At 47.2% G+C, this 18,797-nt stretch overlaps 1 protein-coding gene across 2 annotated transcripts in view; it reads right to left on the bottom strand.

The window, feature by feature from the left end:
* Nucleotides 1–18,326, bottom strand: part of LOC140198095 (ral guanine nucleotide dissociation stimulator-like) — a 132,726-nt gene extending 114,400 nt beyond the window's left edge. For both annotated transcript variants that reach the window (XM_072258991.1, XM_072258992.1), the window contains exon 1: nucleotides 17,796–18,326. In XM_072258991.1, coding sequence (XP_072115092.1) covers nucleotides 17,796–17,912 — 117 coding nt within the window. In that variant the 5' untranslated portion in view covers nucleotides 17,913–18,326. The remainder of the gene's footprint in view (nucleotides 1–17,795) is intronic.
* Nucleotides 18,327–18,797: the final 471 nt, after the last annotated feature.

Raw genomic sequence — 18,797 nt, 5'->3', positions numbered from 1 at the left:
GCCGGAGGGGTAGGAACTGGCAGCTCAGTGTTCTGGAGATCCTTCGTTTTAGATGTGATAGAGTGGAACAGATTAAAGGGGCAGAGGGTTGCATCACTAGTCAGGGAGAATGGGCTCGGTCAGGACAGACTGGAGGGCTTGTTTACTGAGGCTTTATGGGTAGAACTCAGCAATCAGACAGGCGTGACCACATTAATGGGATTAGATTACAGATCACCAAACAGTGCACAGGATTTAGAGGAACAAATTTGTAGCAAGATCTCAAACTGTTGCAAGAAACAAAAGGCTGTGATAGTAGGTGATTTTGACTTTCTATATATTGACTGGGACACCCACACTGTGAAAAGGATGGATGAGAAATAGTTTGTCAAATGTGTTCAGGAAAGTTTCCTTAATCAGTATATAGAAGTCCCAATGAGAGAGTGTGTGATATTTGATCTGCTATCAGGGAATGAGACAGGGCAGGTGACAGAAGTTTGTGTAGGAAAAAACTTTTGCATCTAGTGATCATGTCATTAGTTTCAAGGTAATTATGGCGAAGGATAGGTCTGGTCCTTAGGTTAAGATTCTAAATTGGACAAAGGCCAGCTTTGATGGTATCAGAAAGGAGCTAGCAGGTGTTTTCTGGCAAAGGAGTACTTGGTAAGTGGGAAGCCTTCAAAAGTGGAAGTTTGAGAGCACAGAATTTGTATGTTCCCGTCAGATTAAAAAGCAAGGATAACTGGGTTTGGAGAGAGATTGAGGCCTTGGTTAAAAAAAGAAGATGCGTAGCAGGTCTAGGCAGGTAGGAACAAATGAGGTACTTCAGGAGCATAATCAATGCAAGAGAACACTTAAGAAGAAAGAGCTAAAAAAGTAGCATGAGGTTGCTCTAGCAACCAAACTGAAGGATCATCCGAAGGGCTTCTACAGATACTGCATGCAAAGAACAAAAGGGTAGCAAGGGACAACACTGGTCCTCCAGAAGATCAGAGTGGTCATCTATGTGTGGAGCCAAAAGAGATGGGGGAGATCTTAAGTGGATGACTCTGGAGATAGACAGAGTCTGTAGATGAGGCAGTGAGGCAAGGACATGTTCCCTCCCACCCTGTGGGAAGCTAGTGCAAAAATTGCACGGGCCCTAGCAGAGGTGGTTAAAACCTCCTCAGCCACGAGTGAGAAGCCAGAGGATGACGGATAGCTAATGTTAGGTTTTTTAAGAAAGCTCTAAGAATAAGTTAGGAATTTATAGGCTGGTAAGCCTGGCATTAAGAGTGGGAAAATTATTGGAGTTTATTCGAAAGGATCAAAGATGTTAGTATTTGGATAGACAGAGACCGTTAGTGGATAGTCAACGTGACTTTGTGTGTGGTAGGTCATGTCTAGCGATCTTATAGAACTTTAAGGAAGTTACCAGGAAAGTTGAAGAAGGCAGGGGATGTTGCTTACATGGAACTTAACAACGTCTTTGACAACAGCCCACGTGGTCAGTCAAGAAGGTTCAGTCGCTCCAGATTTAAGGTAAGGTCGTAAATTGGATTAGATATTGTCTTTGCGGAAGAAGCCAGAGTGGTAGTAGATGGTTGCCTCTCTCACTAGAGGCCTGTGACCAGTGGAGTGCCTCAGGGGTCAGTGGTGGGTCTGTTGTTTGTCATCTATGTCAGCAATCTGGATGATAATATGGTTAACTGGATCGGCAATTTGCAAATGACACCAAGATTGGAGTGTAGTGGACAGCAAGGAAGACTATCAGAGCTTGCAGTGGGATCTGGACCAGCAGGAAAAATTGGCTGAACAATGGCAGATGGAATTTAACGCAGACAACTGGGAGGCGTTCCATTTTGGAGGGACCAACCAGGGTAAGTCTTTCACGGTAAATGAGGAGAGTAGGAGAACAGATGGATTTGGGAATACAGGTCTACAGTTCATTGAAAGTGCCATCACAGATAGATAGGGTCATAAAGAAATCTTATGGCACATTGACCTTCATTAATCAATGTACTGAGGGGAGAAGAGAGAATGTTCATAGTGGAAGGGATCTTTGATCATCCTGGCTGCTTTCCTGAGGCTGCAGGGAGTGTAGACAGAGTCCAAGGTGGAAGATGACATTTTTAATGGATTTGTCTGCTCACAACCCTCTGCAATTGTGTGCAGCCTTGGGCAGAGCTGTTGCTGAACCAAGCTGTTTGTTTCTGGATAGGATAGTTCCTACGGTGCATTGAAAGGAATTGGCTGATGAATCTCTAGAGTTCTCTAGCTTATGTAGGCTAGTTACAGAAGAGGTAGGTAAATTTTGTACATTCAAGGCTTATGGGTAACTGGCATAAGAGAGTCACACAGGACAGAAACAGGCCCTTCAGTCCATCTAGCCTGTGCTGACCATCAACCACCCATTTCTACTACTACATTAAGCTCAGGCCTCTACTGTATAAAAGACTCCCAAAACTGATTGAGATTACAACCTGTTTTTAAGAGGGACACACAGCTGTGAGCAACTCATCTCAGCAGGTAGAGTTGCTGCCTCCCGACTCTACAGACCAGGTTCAATCTCAGTCTCCGGCAGTGTCTGGGTATGGAGTTTGCATGGTCTCCCTGTGTCCGCATTGGTTTCCCCCTTGTGGTCTGATTTCCTCCCACATCCCAACATTTGGTTCAGTGGGTTAATGCCCACTATAAATTGCCCCGAACGAGTACTGTAGATGAGTGGCAGAATTTGATGAAAATATAGGGACAATCATTTCTGAGGACGAAACTGGGGGAATGGGATTGATGCAAACACTCCAAGCAGGCGTAGATTTGATGGGCCAAATAGCCTTCAGTGTCATGGGGAAGCTTGATAAAAATACTGAAGTCGACTGAAGCATCAGGTGAGAAAACAGAATATCAAGAACAGCGGATCAGCTGGTGGGGCTCTGAACTCGGATCACACACTCTCTGTCTGTCTGTCTCTCTCTCACTCTCGTTGGTGGGGGAGAGTTTGTTGCAAATTCTCAAGTCAGAGAACTTGGGGGAAAAAAGTGAGGCGGCAGACTTTAACACCGTAAATCAGTGAGCTGTTTTGGTTATGCGCCCCCTCCTTGCTGAGCGACACCTCTCTGCTCCTTTACGGGGCGGGGGGGGGAGGTGGAGAGCACACCAGTGCTCAGGTGAACGACAGATTTTTGCTGTACTGCAGATTGTGGTCTTTGCTATTGCTTTCTTGGTGGGTGGGGGGTGCTGATGCTTTTTGTGGAGGAGGGGGAGGTTCATTGCTTTGCTGCTGCTCGTGTGTAGGGCGACTGAGTGGGGGGGGCTTCGGGGCTCTAACTTTTTTACTGTACCCCATTCTTTGGGGTGCTCTTCTGTTTTCGTGGTGTCTGCGAAGAACAGGAAATTCAGGATGCATCTTGTACACATTCTCTGATACTAAACGGAACTACTGAACTATAGAAAATAGTTGGAACTCTGCTGGCCAACAAATTCAAATCAAATGTGATGGCAAGCAACACAGGAGATACCAGGGCAGAGAAGAGAAAATGAGCTGAGAGGATCGGAGACGGGAGCCGAGAGCAGAGCGATTAAGATCAGGCATACAGTGGAGCCATTCCAATATCTTCGGGGCAGGGAGGTCAGGGGGCAGATCTGGAGGAATGCTGGCTGGCTTCCTCCTCGTCTCCATCCTGTACAGACAAGAGTTTTCCATAGCAGTTAGAGCCAAACGCCGAGGGAGATTACTGTGTAATCTAAAGATCATTTGCAGGGAATGAATGGCTTACAAACAAAAGGGAATAGCGTATCCACCTCTTCCCGTTTACAACTGTCCTTCCCCCACGGCATCTCCCCTTCCCTCTCACTCACAGTGAAGAATGCAATGCCAAAGCACCAGCACATTCATCCATCCTCCTGACCTTCCATTTCTAGATTGACAGATGCAAGCAGGCTGTCTAGTATTTAGACTAAGATATAGGAGCGGTAGGCCACTCAGCCCATCGAATCTGGTCACAATTCCACTCTCCCACCTTCTCCCTGTAACACTTAACCACCTAATCAATCAAGAACCGATCAATCTCGGCCATTAATACACCCAACTGCACTACCTTTTGTGGCAACGAAATCCATAGATCCGTCAGCATCTGGCGAAAGAGATTCCTCCTCATCTCAGTCTTAAAGGAACATCCCTTTATTCTGAAGCTGAGCCGTCGGGTGCTAGCCTGCCCCATGAATGGCAACATCCTCTCTATGTCCACTCTATCCAGGTCGTTCAGTAGGTTCCAATTAGATTCCTCCGCATCCTTCTCAACTCCATTGAGTACAGCCCCAGAGACAACACATGCCAGTGCTTTCGTTACCAGGATTATTGTTGTGAACCACCTCAGGACCCTCCTCAGGGTCCAAAATTGCTCAGTATTCCAAATGCATTCTGACCAATGCCTCATAAACCCTCTGCAGTACATTCTTGCTTTTATATTCTAGTCCAATTGAAATGACTTCTAACAGTGCCTTCACTCTCCTTGCTACTGACTCAATATCTGCACACAGTACAGTGCCTGTGTTTGTATACCACAAAGGTCCCATGTACTCTGCCTGCCTTGCGTCTGTATCTGCACATAGTACACGACTGCATACTGTAACTGCCTGTGTTTGTATCTCCACATAAAAACCTCTGCCCTGGTGTGTATTCAAAAGCCCTCTGAGGAAACTTCTCCTCATCCCAGTCTTAAATGACGCACCCCTTACTGAGACAATCTGTCCTGGTCTGACCTTCCTTAGCCAAGGAAACTCTTTCCCAGCGTCAAACACTCGAGCCCGGTAAGAACTGTGTAGGTTTCATCAGATCCCCTTTCACTCTTCTGAACTCCAGAGAAAAGAGCTTCAGTTGACTCAATCTCTCTTCTGATTGCCATCCCTTCGAACCAATTTTCATTGATCTTTACCATGCATATGTTAACACAGAGTAGTAGGGTTGGCTATTCAGCCCTTTGAAACTGGCCCACTGCTTGGCCGATGACCTGTATTCCAATGTCCCAGGTCCTGCTACCTCCCTGATTCCTTTAAGTTGGACTGTCAAGTGCAACAGTTTCAGCTTTTGAGGCTTTTGTATCTTCCTCCCTCCCTTTCCCCCCATGATTACAATACTTTGAACTTTCCCCTAGAGAGAATGTGGGCCAATGCTGGCAAATGAGACTAGCTCCGTTAGACACACAGATCAGCATGGACAGTTAGGTCTTGTTGCCTAACCTTATGACTCCAATATCCAGCTGTTTCCTGAATATGATTAATGATCTGACTTCAAATTTCTGTGGTAGAAAATTCGACATGTTTTCCATTCCCTGGAGAAGAAATATCTCCTCATCTCAGTCTCTCAATGGCAAGTATATTCGTTCTGAGGTGAGGAGACATACGAAATGAAAGCCCATGCAAGCCTTGTATCTTTGTTATAGAGTACAACTACGATCTGCTGGCTAAACCTGTGAAGCTTTTGTTTATAGTGGCCAGTTTTCTTTCCGTCCTAATGATTTAACACTGATTTCCACCACATCCTGTTCCTAAGTGTGCTTCCTCTGTGCCAAGATATCCTCTGTCACACTCTGGAGGCCGATAGTTATAGTCTCCAGTCTTTACATTAAACAATATTGTCCCATAACTATCATTGTCCCTTGATATTTTCATTCCTGATCAGGAATGTGCTGGGCTGCTGGCCTCACCCTCTCCATTTCCTTCAATCAGCTCCTTCCCCTGCTCCCTGCAGACACAGTTACTCCATTGGGGTACTCTCACTGTCTCTCTGAAACAACACACACACACACACACACAAAATGTTGGAGGAACTCAGCAGGTCAGGCAACATCTATGGAGAGGAATGAACGGTCGACGTTTCGGACCTTTGCATTTTGGCCTTTACTCCAAATGCTCGGTCATCCAGAATCATGCCCCCATGCTCTTAGCGCACACCATCCCAACTCCAAGCCACACAGCAGCACGGTGGCACAGCTGGCAGAGCCGCTGCCTCACGGCTCCAGAGATCCGGGTTTGATCCTGACCTCTGGTTCTGCCGTGTGTGGAGCTTGCTCCAGCTTCCTCCCACATCCCAGGTACGTGCGGGTTGGTCAGTTAATTTGTCGCTAGAGATTGCCCCCAGTGGGTGGCTGAGAGGTAGAATCGGGGGAATTGATGGGAATGTGGGGGGGATAAAACGGGATCGGTGTAAGTGACTGGTTGATAGTCTGTGCAGTTTCAGTGATTCCATGCTGAACTCAGTTTCTCTTTCCACTGCTGCAGTTACCTGGCTTATTCCTGTTGCATTGTTCAATAAAAGAACAACATTATCTGTCCTCCCGTCCTCTGGAGCCTCACCTGTAGCTAACGGCGATGCAAAAATCTTCATCGCTGCCCCAGATCTCTCCTCCTTCACTTCTCATATCTTCCATCTGAGTATTTACCCAACCTCCTCAGATCAAGACCTCCACCTTCTTAATACTGGCATGGACAACAATATCTAATACAAAGGTAAAATTTTAAGATTTATGTGACTGTTTTCTTTTACACAAAGAGGTGGGTGCCTGGAATGCACAGGGGAGGTGCGGAAGCAGATACAATCCTGTGCAAAAATCTTAGGCGGGGAGGGATATGGACCACGTGCAGTCAGATGGGATTAGTGGAAATTGAAATCATGGTCGTTACCGGCATTGCAGACTGAAGCTGGGCCATATTGTTCTACATTCTATGTTCTTCCAATATACTCCACCCTGAGCTCCTTGTCCTCCACATCTCCTTAAGTGAAGTATCCATTTAGCACCCCTTTGGTCCCAAAGAGGAGCCACTCTTTCCCTTTGCTCGGAATACTTGTATTTTTCCAATAACATCAGTATTTTGTAATTCACCATAACACTATTCTCCTTCCCACTCAGCTCCTTGTCCAGCTCCCTCCATTTATACCCACTGCGGACAGTTAACAAACTCTCTCTGGTCCAGCTCCAGTCCTGTTAATCAGTCCCACTCAGTCACACCATCTCGCCCATTGCCTCCCCAAACCGGAGAACATAGAATGTTTGACTTTTAACTTTTCCTGATTTGACCTAAAATGTCCACAATCCTGTGAAATTTTAACGCTATCTCAAACTATAATTTTTTTTCTTTTACCCTCTCTTAGCCTTGCACTTGTGTCACCATTTTGGGCATGTTTTTACACAATTTATCTTCATTTAAGCTCACGTTAACCTAGGTTTGTCCTCATCCAGGAATGTAGTGTGCTCCACAGCTCTGACAATTTTTCAAGCCCACAATAAACTTGTAAGGGGCAGCACCAACGCTTCACGGTATGGGCAACCGGGGTTCAATTTCCCACTACTGCCTGTAAGGAGATGGCACGTTCTCCCCGTGACCGCATGGGTTCCTCCGGGTTTCCTCCCACAGTCCAAAGGCGTCCCAGTTGGAAGGTTAATTGGTCATTGTGAATTGTCCCGTGATTAAGTTAGCATTAAATTGATGGATTGCTGGGCAGCAAGGCTCAAAGGGCCTTTGCAGAACCAGAATCAGGTTTAATATCACCGGCAAATGTCGTGAAATTTGTTAACTTTCCAGCAGCGGTACAATGCAATTCACCATAAATATTGAAAAAAACTGAATTACATTAATTACATATATGTATATTAAATAGTTAAGTGAAAGTAGGTGGTGCAAAAAACAGAATTATATAAAAAAGGAGTGAGGTAGCGTTCTGTGCTGTATGTCAGTAACAGCAAAAAAACTTGAAAGCTGAGCAATGTCTCTTGCTCCTTCATAAAAAATAAACCCCAGCACTTTCTGTTATTTTCCCTGCTATCTGCGACTCACTTTGCTGAATGGTTCAATGCTGTAATTAAAATCAGGACAGGGAACATTCAAATCACAACTTGCCACGGACACCTCAATTGACACCCTCCCTCAGTGTGACATGAACTTCCACTGCGATTTTAAACGCCCAACCTCTCAGGAGTAAGGCTTGAACCTTACCCCCACCCCCTAATAAGGAGACTAGCAATCCTGTCTCAGCCTAAAGTGTCCACTGTTCATGCCCCTCCATGGATGCTGCCTAACCTGCTGAGTGTCTCCAGCATGTGCTGTTCTCAATTACTAAAGTTCAAAGTAAAATTTATCATCAGGGTACAGACATGTTAGACCATAAGCCATAGGGGCAGAATTAGGCTATTTGGCCCTTCGAGTCAGCTCCGTCATTCAATCATGGCTGGTACTTTTTAGTCCCCCTCCTCAGCCCCACTCCCCGGCCTTCTGCCTGTAATCTTTCATGCCATGCCCGATCAAGAATCTATCAACCTCTGCCTTAAGTACACCCAACCTGGCCTCCACATCTTCTTGGGGTAATAGATTCCACAAATTTACCACCCTCTAGCTAAAGGAATTTCTCTACATCTCCGTTTTAAATGGATGACCCTCAATCCTGAGGCTGTGCCTGGACTCCCTTGGAAAACATCCTTTCCGCATCTATTCCGTCTAGGCCTTTCAAATTTTGTAAGATTTCAAAGAGATCCCCCCTCATCCTAAATTCCAGTGAGTACAGGCCCAGAGTCATCTAAAGTGCCTCATATTTCATTCCCGGAATCATCCTTGTGACCCACCTCTGATGACATCTCCAATACCAGCACATCTTTTCTTTGATGAGGAGCCCAAATCTGCTGACAATACTCAAGGTGAGGCGTCACCAGTGCCTTATAAAGCCTCAGCATCACATCCCTGCTGTTGTATTCTGGACCCCTTGAAATGAATGCTAACATTGCATCTGCCTTCCTCACCACCAACTCTACATGCGAGTTAACCTTTAGGTTGTTCCGCACAAGGACTTCCAAGTCCCTTTGCATCTCAGATTTTTGGATTTTGTCCCCATTTAGAAAATATTCTGCGCATTTATTTCTTCAACCACATATAACCCCAAGATTCTTTATGCTGTGGGCATACTCAGCAAATCTATAGAATAGTAACTGTAAACAGGATCAATGAAAGATCAACCAGAGTTGTGGGAATATCTCAATGGATGAGTGTAGTTATCCTCTTCTGTTCAAGAGTCTGATGGTTGAGGGGTAGTAACTGTTCTTGCACTTGGTGGTGCGGGTCCTGAGGCTCCTGCACCTTCTACCTGATGGCAGCAGTGAGAAAAGAACATGGCCTGGGGGGTGGGGATCTCTGATGATGGATGCTGCTTTCCTATGGCAGCATTTCATATCCATGTATGTGCTCAAAGGTTGGGAGGGCTTTACCCATGTACTGGGCCAAATCCACAAGCTGGATGGAAGCTACAAAGGGTGGAAAAATGCTGTTGATGACATTTAGTCACTTAGATAAAAATCGAACAACAAATTGACTCATTAAAATCACATCTCAGCGCAGAATGACCTTGACAATAGAGTTGGAGAGGAATCTGGATTCTAACTCCTTCCCTTAATTCAGATGCATGCACTTAATCTCTCTCCATGGTGACACTCAGTACAGTAACAGCCACTTTGTGTCTGTTCAAACAATATCCTGTGCTCCATTGTTTTCTCCACGCAGAGGTCAAGGTCATCGGTTAAAACAAACTATGGAGCTAGCAGCCGGGAGATGTAGGGTGGGGGAAGGGAAAGGAAACAGAGAGGGAGTGCGTGCATTCGTGCAAGAGCGTAGATCAGTGACCCTCTCGGATCTGAATCACAGTACCTTCGAAAGTTCAGAGTCACAGGCAGATCACTGCACAAGAAGCCATTCATTCCCTTCAGCTTGTACTAGCTCAAGGCAAAACCAACCCAGCTGATCCCATTACCCCGGAGACACAAGAGACTGCAGATACTGGAGGGTGCAGCAACACCCAATCTGCTGAAAGAACTCAGCAGGTCAAGCACCATCTGTGGTGGGAAAGGAATCGACAATGTTTGGCGTGAGACCTAGCATCAGGACTGACAGCAGAGAGGGAAGATTGCCAGCACAGAGGGGAGAAAGGGAGAGGCAAGGAAGGTGATCGGGGGACTGAGGAGGGGTGCAGGGTAACTGGCAGATTGTGCCAGGTTGGAGAGGGGAAGCGGGGGTGAAGTTGGGAGACTATGGTTAGTGAATGAGAGGGGGAGGGGGAGAACAGACAGAGCAAGGTGGGGGGTGTGGGGACAAGGTTGAAGATGGGAGACAATGGTTGGTGGCTATCAGGAACCCAAACAGCTACCAGAAATGAATCCCAGATACTGACACTTAGCCACGTGTACAGCTGTCTTCAAACAGCACCATCAAACCCGCGTCCACTCCCCACCCACCTTTACAGTCGTCAGACTGAAATGCTGCCCACCCTCCCCACAATCTCCTTTCCTTTATCCTCTGGCACTGGCCACTCGCCGACAGGAACTGTCTCCCTCGATCTGTAAATCAAGAGGTCTCCTCTCAACCGTCCCTGTTCCAGCATCCCGTCCGCTCTCTCCACGTCCTCATCCCTGGAACCGATTCCATTGCTCTCTCCCGCACTCTCTCCAGAGCCTTTGCTTCTTTCCCAGAACAGGTCACAGTATGCCGGGTGAGGATGACCGAGTCCTTTAGGAAAGTTCACCTCGATCTAGAAGAGGAGTTTCCAACCTTGTTCATGCCAGGGACCATTACCATTAAGCAAGGAGCCCATCGACCCCAGGTTGGGAACCCCTGATCTGGAGTCATCGAGAGAGAAAGCACGGGAACAGGACCGTTGGCCCACCAAATCCGTACTGACCATCCATTTACAACAATCCATTTTATTCTCCCCACAGTCCCATCAACTCTCCCACCATTCTAACACCAGGGGTAATTTACGGCAGCCAGTTAACCCCACGACCCACACATCTTTGTCATGTGGGGAAAACCGGAGGCCTCCAGGGAAACCCATAAGACACAAGATCAGAATTAGGCCGTTTGGCCCATTGAGTCTGCTCCACCATTCCATCATGGCTGATTTGTTACCCATCTCAAGCCCATTCTCCGGCCTTCTCCCCATAATCCTTGATGCCCTTACTAAACAAGAACCCATCACCTTCAGCTTTAAATATATCCCGTGACTTGGACTCCACAGCCATCTGTCGCCATGAGTTCCACAGATTCACCACCCTCGGACTAAAGAAATTCCTCCTCATCTCCATTCCAAAGGGATGTCCCTCTGTTCTGTGGCTACACACCCTGGTCCTTACACACTTGGTCACAGCTAGAAATTCTGGTTCAGAATCAGAATTCCATTTAATATTACTGGTATACTCGTTGTCATAAAATTTGTTGATTTGTGGCAGCAGTACCATGCAAAACATAAAAATTACTATAAGTTACAATAAAAATAAATGAGTACTGCAAAAGAGGGATAGTGAAGTGGCGTTCACAGAAAGATCGGAAATGCGATGTATGTGAATACAGAGGGGAAGAAGCCATACCGAAATGTTGAAGATGCTTTTCTCCCCATCTCACTCCCAAGTGCCTTATCGGGTACTCCTAAGTGTGAACCCCTCGTTTTGTTGTAACGGCCTCCACCAGGACATTCAGCCCAACACGTCGATGCCAACTACTGAGCACCCATCCACATTCAACCCACCTCCCAGCACTTGGTCCATCGCCTTCCACGCCTGGACAATCCAAGTCTGCCAGGGGCGGTGGTAGAGGCAGATGCATTGAGGGCATTTAAGAATCTCTTAGCTAGCCACATGAATAATAAAAGTATGAATGGTTATATAGGAGGGAAGGGGAGATCAATCTTAGAGCACGTTAAAATGTTGGCACAGCTTCGTGGGCCAAAGGGCTTGAACTGTGCAGTAATGCTCTACATTCACTCTCTCCAGCAGTGTGCTCCAGGTACTCATCACTCTTTGTGTGAAGAAGATTCCCCCAAATTCCCACCAAATCTCTTCTCCCTTACCCTAGATCTATGTCCTCTGCCTCTGAGAGGAGGCAGATTTCTGCAACCTACACTAACTACAACCCCCAGTTTTACACATCTCAGTCACAACCCCTCTTAACTTCCTCTGCTCCAGAGAGAAAAGACTGAGACTCTCACGTTACTGAAAATGTACCATCCCATCACATTCTTCCCAACTCCAGTGAATACTGGCCAGTTGACTCACTCTCTCTTCACATGCACTGGAACCAGTCTGGTGAAACTTCACTGCCCTCCCTCTAATAACTTCTCTTAGTTAAGGAGACCCAAGCTGTACACTGTACTCCCAGTGTGTCCCCATATAATGCTGGCCAGAGGTTTTGCATCGGTACTCAAATTCCCACTCCCCTACACACAAAAGGCATGGATGAGATGGGCTGAAGGGCCTGATTCTGTGCTGTAGTATTCTATGACTTTAAATCTTCTTGATATGAAAATCAACTCGTCACTTGTCTTCACTGTGCTCACTGGAATTTAGAAGGATACAAGGGGATCTCATTGAAACCTACCAAATCTTGAAAAGACTAGATAGGGTGGATGTGGACATGATGTTTCCTATGGTGGGGTGTCCAGAACTAGAAGGCACAGCCTAAAAATTGAGGGGCGACCCTTTGGAACAGAGATAAGGAGGAATTTGTTTAGTCAAAGAGTAGTGAATCTGTAGAATGCTCTGCCACAGACTGTGGTGGAGGCCAAGTCCACACTTGGGTATATTTAAAGTGAAAGTTGATCGTTTCCTGATCGGGTCAGGGCATCAAAGGATATGCTGAGAAGGCAGGTGTATGGGGTTGAGTGGGGTCCTGGATCAGCCATGATGGAATGCCAGAGCAGACTCGATGGGCTGAATGGACTAATTCTGCTCCTATGTCTTACGGTCTTCTTTAATACTTGGTGTACTTGCGTATTTCCTTTGGGTGACTGCTATTACAGGAATATCCAAGACTCTATGTGCGTCTGCAGTTCCCAATCTAACACTGCAAGGATGGAGTTGTATTGGAGCGATTGCAGAGGAGATTCACCAGGATGTTGCCTGGATTGGAGGACGAGTGATGGGTGAGATTGGACAGGCTGGACTCAATTTCCCTGGAGTGAAGGAGGCTGAGGGGCATAAGATTATGAGAGGCATAGGTAGGGTAGAGAGTCAGTATCCTTCTCTCGTGGTAGAGGTATCAAAAACAAGAGCACATTGGCTTAAGGTTAGGGGAAATAAATTAAAAGGGGTAAGATTTTTGTGAACAGAGTGGCTGATATCTAGAATGCACTGACAGAGGAATTAAATATAAATACTAGGTTTAAGAAACATGCCAGGGGTTCCCATCTTGGGGCCCACAGTCCTCTTGCTTAGTGGTATTGGTCCATGGCACAAAAAGGTTGGGAACCCCTGATTTAGACAGACTCTTATATAGGCAAGGTATAGAAATACATAGTCCAAATGAGGGAAAATAGGATAAAGTGGAGATGAGTAAAAGAGTCGACATGAACATAGTGGGCTGAAGGGCCTGTTTCTGTGCTGTTTGATCCCATGACCTTATAAACAATATGCTGTTCCTGTTTTCTATCTCAAAGTGGAGAACTTCACCTTGATTTCCCCCCCCCCCACCTTTTTGTTTGGTCACTGATTTATTATTGTCTTATGACCCAAGATACAGTGGAAATGCTTTGGTTTTGAATGTCATCCAGACAGATCTCGGCATACATCAGTATATCAAAGCAGCGAGAGGAAAGTAGATAGCAGAATATCGCGTTACAGAGAAAGTGCAGTGCGGGCAGGCAATACGGAGGCAAGGCCTACGATGATTTAAACTGACAGATCAGGAGTTTTTCTTTACTGTACAAGAGGTCTATTCAAAAGTCTGATAACAGCGGGGTAGAAACTGTTGACTCTGTTGCTGTGTGTTCCTAAGCATTTGGAACATGACACTAAGGTAGGCAGAGAGGGTGGATAAACACACACAAAATGCTGGAGGAACTTGGTACATCAAGCAGCACCTATAGAAACGGGTAAAGAATGAATATGTCAGGCCAGGACCCTTCAGCAGGAGAAGGTGAGTCCTGTCCCAGTGGATGAAGGGTCTGGATGTCTCCTCTTCCCCTCAAGTTGAAAGAGAAGTAAATGGCACAAAACTTGTGTACCAACCTATCCCCTTCGCTTACCCCAGTCACAGCACAGTTCTGCCCCCCCCCTAAAGACTGACTTCAATGTCAGTCTTTGAGGAACTGCCCATTACAGGGAAATGAGTGTGAACGTCTGTGGTTAAACAGTGTTGACATCCAGCTGTTAGAGCAGCCTATTTGTATAAAGGCTCATTGTCTAGGGGTGCCTGCAGGTGAGCCTATCAAATGGACTTCCCTGTTATGTCAACTGGTTAAACGACAACATGCAGAACTGTCCCACTGACAGTGAACAGAAAATTAAAAATAAAGTTACAAGCTGCAGTGTTATAGGAAATCTAAACTTCCCCTTTATAAGTGAACTAACGAGTGTTATACTGCTTGGTGCATTAATATAGCATCAGTAGTGACTGCTTGCTGTCTTAAAATAAATAGTTTAACTCTTTAGCCAAGACCACTGACAAAGCTGTTTCCTGAGCCTTTTTAGACCAATGTGCAATGGCTTGCCTGGTACCTTTTCAATGGACAACCCACTGAAGCCACATACAAAGAATAGCCTGCAGAGCAATGGGAATTTGGCATTCTGTCCCCGAGGCTAGAGCCATCGAATCCCACCAGCACAGCAGAGTCAGGGTGCTGTCCCTAAATGAATTTACAAGAAAGGTCCATACCCTCAGGCTTACTTCAAACAGTGCGTTACTACAGGTCCTTTCCACTGATGGTTATCCCCCAACAGTGTTAGTAATATAGCTGATCTGGTCCTGAAGATATTGGATCTTGCTGTGTACAAATTAGCCCCTGCAGTTCCTACACCACGACAGTGACCTCACTGACAGCAGTTTGATCGCGAAAAATCCTCTGGAACAACGCGAGTCCTTTCTTTCTTAACATTCTTTGAATGTGGTTTTTATGGTAAGTTTTACCAGTCAGCAGTTGTAATTTCAATGTAACAAAATGGATTTAAAGAGTTGATGGTCACTACAGCACAGAAGGCCACTTGGTCCACCAAGTCCGCTCTGATCTTCAAGACCATGAAACACAGAAGCGGAGTTGGGCATTCAGCCAGTCAAGCCTGCTCCACCATTCAATCATAACTGATTTATTTCCCCTTTCAATCCCACTCTCCTGCCTTCTCCTCATATCCTCTGACACCCTTACTAATCAAGAACCTACCAAAGTCTGCTTTAAGAATACCCAATGACTTGTCTTCACAGCCAAATGTGACAATGAATTCCACAGATTCACCGCCCTCTAACTAAGGAAATTCCTCATTATTTCTGTTCTGAAAGGATGTCTTTCTATTCTGAAGCTGTGCTCTCTGATCCCAGACTATTGGAAACATCCTCTCGACATCCACTCTACCTTCAATATTCAATAGGTTTTAATGAGATCCTCCTTTCATTCTTCTAAACTTCAGCAAATACAGGCCATAGCCATCAAGTGCTCGTCATACATTAACCCTTTCATTCTTGGCTTCATCTTGTAAACCTCCTCTAGTGTGCCACTTCTGTATATTATTTAAACAGTGTGACGTCTCGATGGTGGTGCTGAGAAGGTCCTGATTTCCCTCATACAGAACAGAACACAGCAGCTGAAGGGATCACGCTGAGGGCTGGCATAGTCTCAACAGGCCAAATGGCCAACTACACTGTGGGAGAGGCTAAGTATATGAGGTACTGTGCACGATTAAGAAAGGACAAGTTGGCTTTCGTCACAGGGGAGCTGGGACCTCGGTGTTAGTGAGATCAGCCCCATACGAACGTGGTCCCCTTATCTATGGGCTGCATGCAGCAATAGTCTCCTATGAGGACAAAGGGGTTGGCCACTATGAACGATGGGCCCAGAAGCCACTGTGTTGGTTCTGACTCCTTAAATCAACAGCCCGATTACTTCACCCCCTGTCAACACAGTCAGACTCTGCCCTTCTGCCCTGGTGTTAGCAAGACTTTTCCCAAACAAAGCACCAGTATGAGATTCCAATGCCAATCTGACCCTATCAGAGATGTTCCCTTAGTCCTACCCTCCGTTCTTGAAAAATAACTTGCTTTTTCACTTTCCTGGGATATGGAAGATCCACTCTGTTCCCCTCTCCACAGAGTCTTTCCACATTTGACCTGAAATGTTAGCTCCGTTTCTCTCTCCACAGATACTGCTTGACCTGCTGAGTCTTTCCAGCCCTAGACTTTTAGGTTTCAATAGGTTCCCAGCTATCTCTTGTTCAGAATCAGGTTCATCATCAGTGATATATGTCATGAAATTTGTTATTTTGTGGATTAAGATTAAATACATAGTGCAGAAAGGGAGCAAAAATAGTAAGATAATGTTCAAGTGGTGGGGTGGAGATACGTTTCCATCAAAGGAGATACAAAGCTCTCCTTCCCTCTGCTGGCCTGCGGGTCACCTTGAGCAAGGTGTAGCACCTGTTTAGCCCCCCCCCCCCATTTTGATCAGGGTCACGTGAAGCCACGGCAGCGGGTGGTGGATGGGCGTACCAGCAGCTGGCAATGGGAAACCACTTAAGTAGAAAACATTGCCAAACAATCATCATCATGGAAAGACCATGATCACCTACATCATATGACAGGGCACATAACGGACAAATGTTCGTGGGTGCACCGTCTGGGTTCTGAAATCTGGACAGGAGTTGAGTGTGCACCACCTTCCTGATGGTAGTAATGAGAAGAGGGCATATCCTGGGAGTGGGGGTCCTCCACTGCCTTTAGAGCAATTGCCTTTTGAAGATGCCCTTGATGGTGGAGAGGCTAGCACCTATCATGGAGCTGGTTGAGTCTACAGAACAATTTGTCCTTTTAGATGCTGCCCTTGTGCTTCACATAACCCAGTTCCATTTTTCAAGAGTTCCTACTGGGCCTTGCTTCAGGCATCCAGAACAGCAATAGCTGCCTCAGTAAAAGGTCTTGCAATTGATCCAGTGTCTCCGCAGCCCAGCAAGATCCACCCACTGAGTCAGTGGCAACAACTTTCCCCCCTGCATGCCGTCAATAAGAGGAATTTGAGCCCCTTTGAAATCTCTCCTCACCCTCTCTCACCTCCCCAGCAACACGCTGGAAAATTGAGGCCACGACCTGAGGGCAGTTACCTCAGGGTTACAAGGTGGTGCCATATAAAGGGAGACTATGAGGGAACTGAACACTAGGGTGGGGAGCTTTAATATAACGGCGAAGCCTAACCAGGTCAGTCAGCACAGGGTTCTGGGGAACACGTTCCACAGCACAAGACAGTTTTGTGGAGGAGTTCTAGGGAGGTACTTACGTGCGGGTGGGGTAACAGATGTGGAAGTGGCAGCACCGGGGGAGGGATGAACTGCACTCATCTCGTCTGGATGTGGAGGCACCGTTGTACAATAAAGGGTCTTGGCACCGTTGTACAATAAAGGGTGTTGGAAATAATGGGTATGAGAGACAGTGAGAGTGACAGCGAGAGAGACTAACAGCCAGAGAATCCGAGTGTCACAGAGTGACAGGGTGAGCCGTTGTGTGCCTGTGTGTGTGTGTGTGTGGGGGGGGGGGGGTCCGTGGGACCGTTGTAAGGTATCTCGAAAGACAGTGACCCTCTGTTCCTGAGGGAGGGGACACCGATGATCCGGGGTTGGGGTTGGGGTTGGGGTTGGGGTTGGGGTGGGGGTGGTGGATTCCGGGTTCTGTGGAACATTGCAGACCGCGGGGCGGAGACGAGCTATGCTCTTCTGAACAGGATGTGGATGGGCCGAGAGAGACCCATGTCTCTACTCACCCGCGCCCCCCCACCCACCACCATCCTCCCATCCACGGCTCTGTCCGCGGAAAATGTGCAGGTGCCCGAAACTTACCAGCGGTGTCTCCTGGTCCGGGTCCCTCGCCCTGTAGCCGCTCAGCACCACGTCGGGGTCCCCCGACAGCTCTAGCTTCACCCCGTCCAGGAGGTGACGGACCGTTCGAGCCAGCATGAGGTGTCCCGGGGCAGCAGGACCCTACCCAGACTCCTCCGGGGTCTGGCAACCTCTCCTCCTCTGCCCGAGCCGGCTGATGAGTCCGGCTAACCCTGCCCGGGTCCCGGAGCCTTCATGGTAACAGCAGCCACTGTCTTCCTCCGGCGGGACATCAGCCCGGGACTCCCTGCCCCGCTCTTCAAAGTGGCGTCAGCACACTCCTGTCTAGTTCGGCTCTCATCTGATCAGAGAGTTGCAGAGAGAGTGAGATAACCTCCTGAAAACTGTCAGCAAACTCAGTCCCTGCAGAGGTCCCCGACTCCTGCTCTCTCTCTCTCTTTCAACAGCACTGCAGAAGAGCTGTCGGGCAGGCGCTGCACAGAAGCTACCCGCGTCCTCTCTCACACACTGAGGAGGAAACGGTGCTGGGGCGACGAGGAGGGAGGTGGGAGTGGCGAAGATCGGCTCCCGGAGGGGCGGAGCGCAGTGGCCGCAGCGCTTCGCGGCGGACAGCCGGGCCCGAGTTACAAGGACATGCTCCCTGACCATAACCCAGTACACACGCACTGTCACACATACTAACACACCGAGACACAGACACGCTGTCCCTGTCACACTGACACATCGAAATAGACTGACAGGCGAACAGACCGACAGATAGACACACACACACACACACACGCTCTGACAGAAGCCAACACATGAACACATGCACAGACACCACACAATGCACACACTAACATACACCAACAAAAACACACGCACTGACATATACCAGTACACACACTGAGAGACACCAACACACACTAAGCGACAGGTCAAGGCACATACGCAGAATCAGTGCTTTATCATTAACACATGAAATTTGTAGTTTTACAGGAGCAGTACAGCGCAAAGACAAGA

Source organism: Mobula birostris, chromosome 5, assembly GCF_030028105.1.
Source record: "Mobula birostris isolate sMobBir1 chromosome 5, sMobBir1.hap1, whole genome shotgun sequence".
Lineage (NCBI taxonomy): Eukaryota > Metazoa > Chordata > Chondrichthyes > Myliobatiformes > Myliobatidae > Mobula > Mobula birostris.
This window is presented reverse-complemented; position numbering and strand designations above follow the sequence as displayed.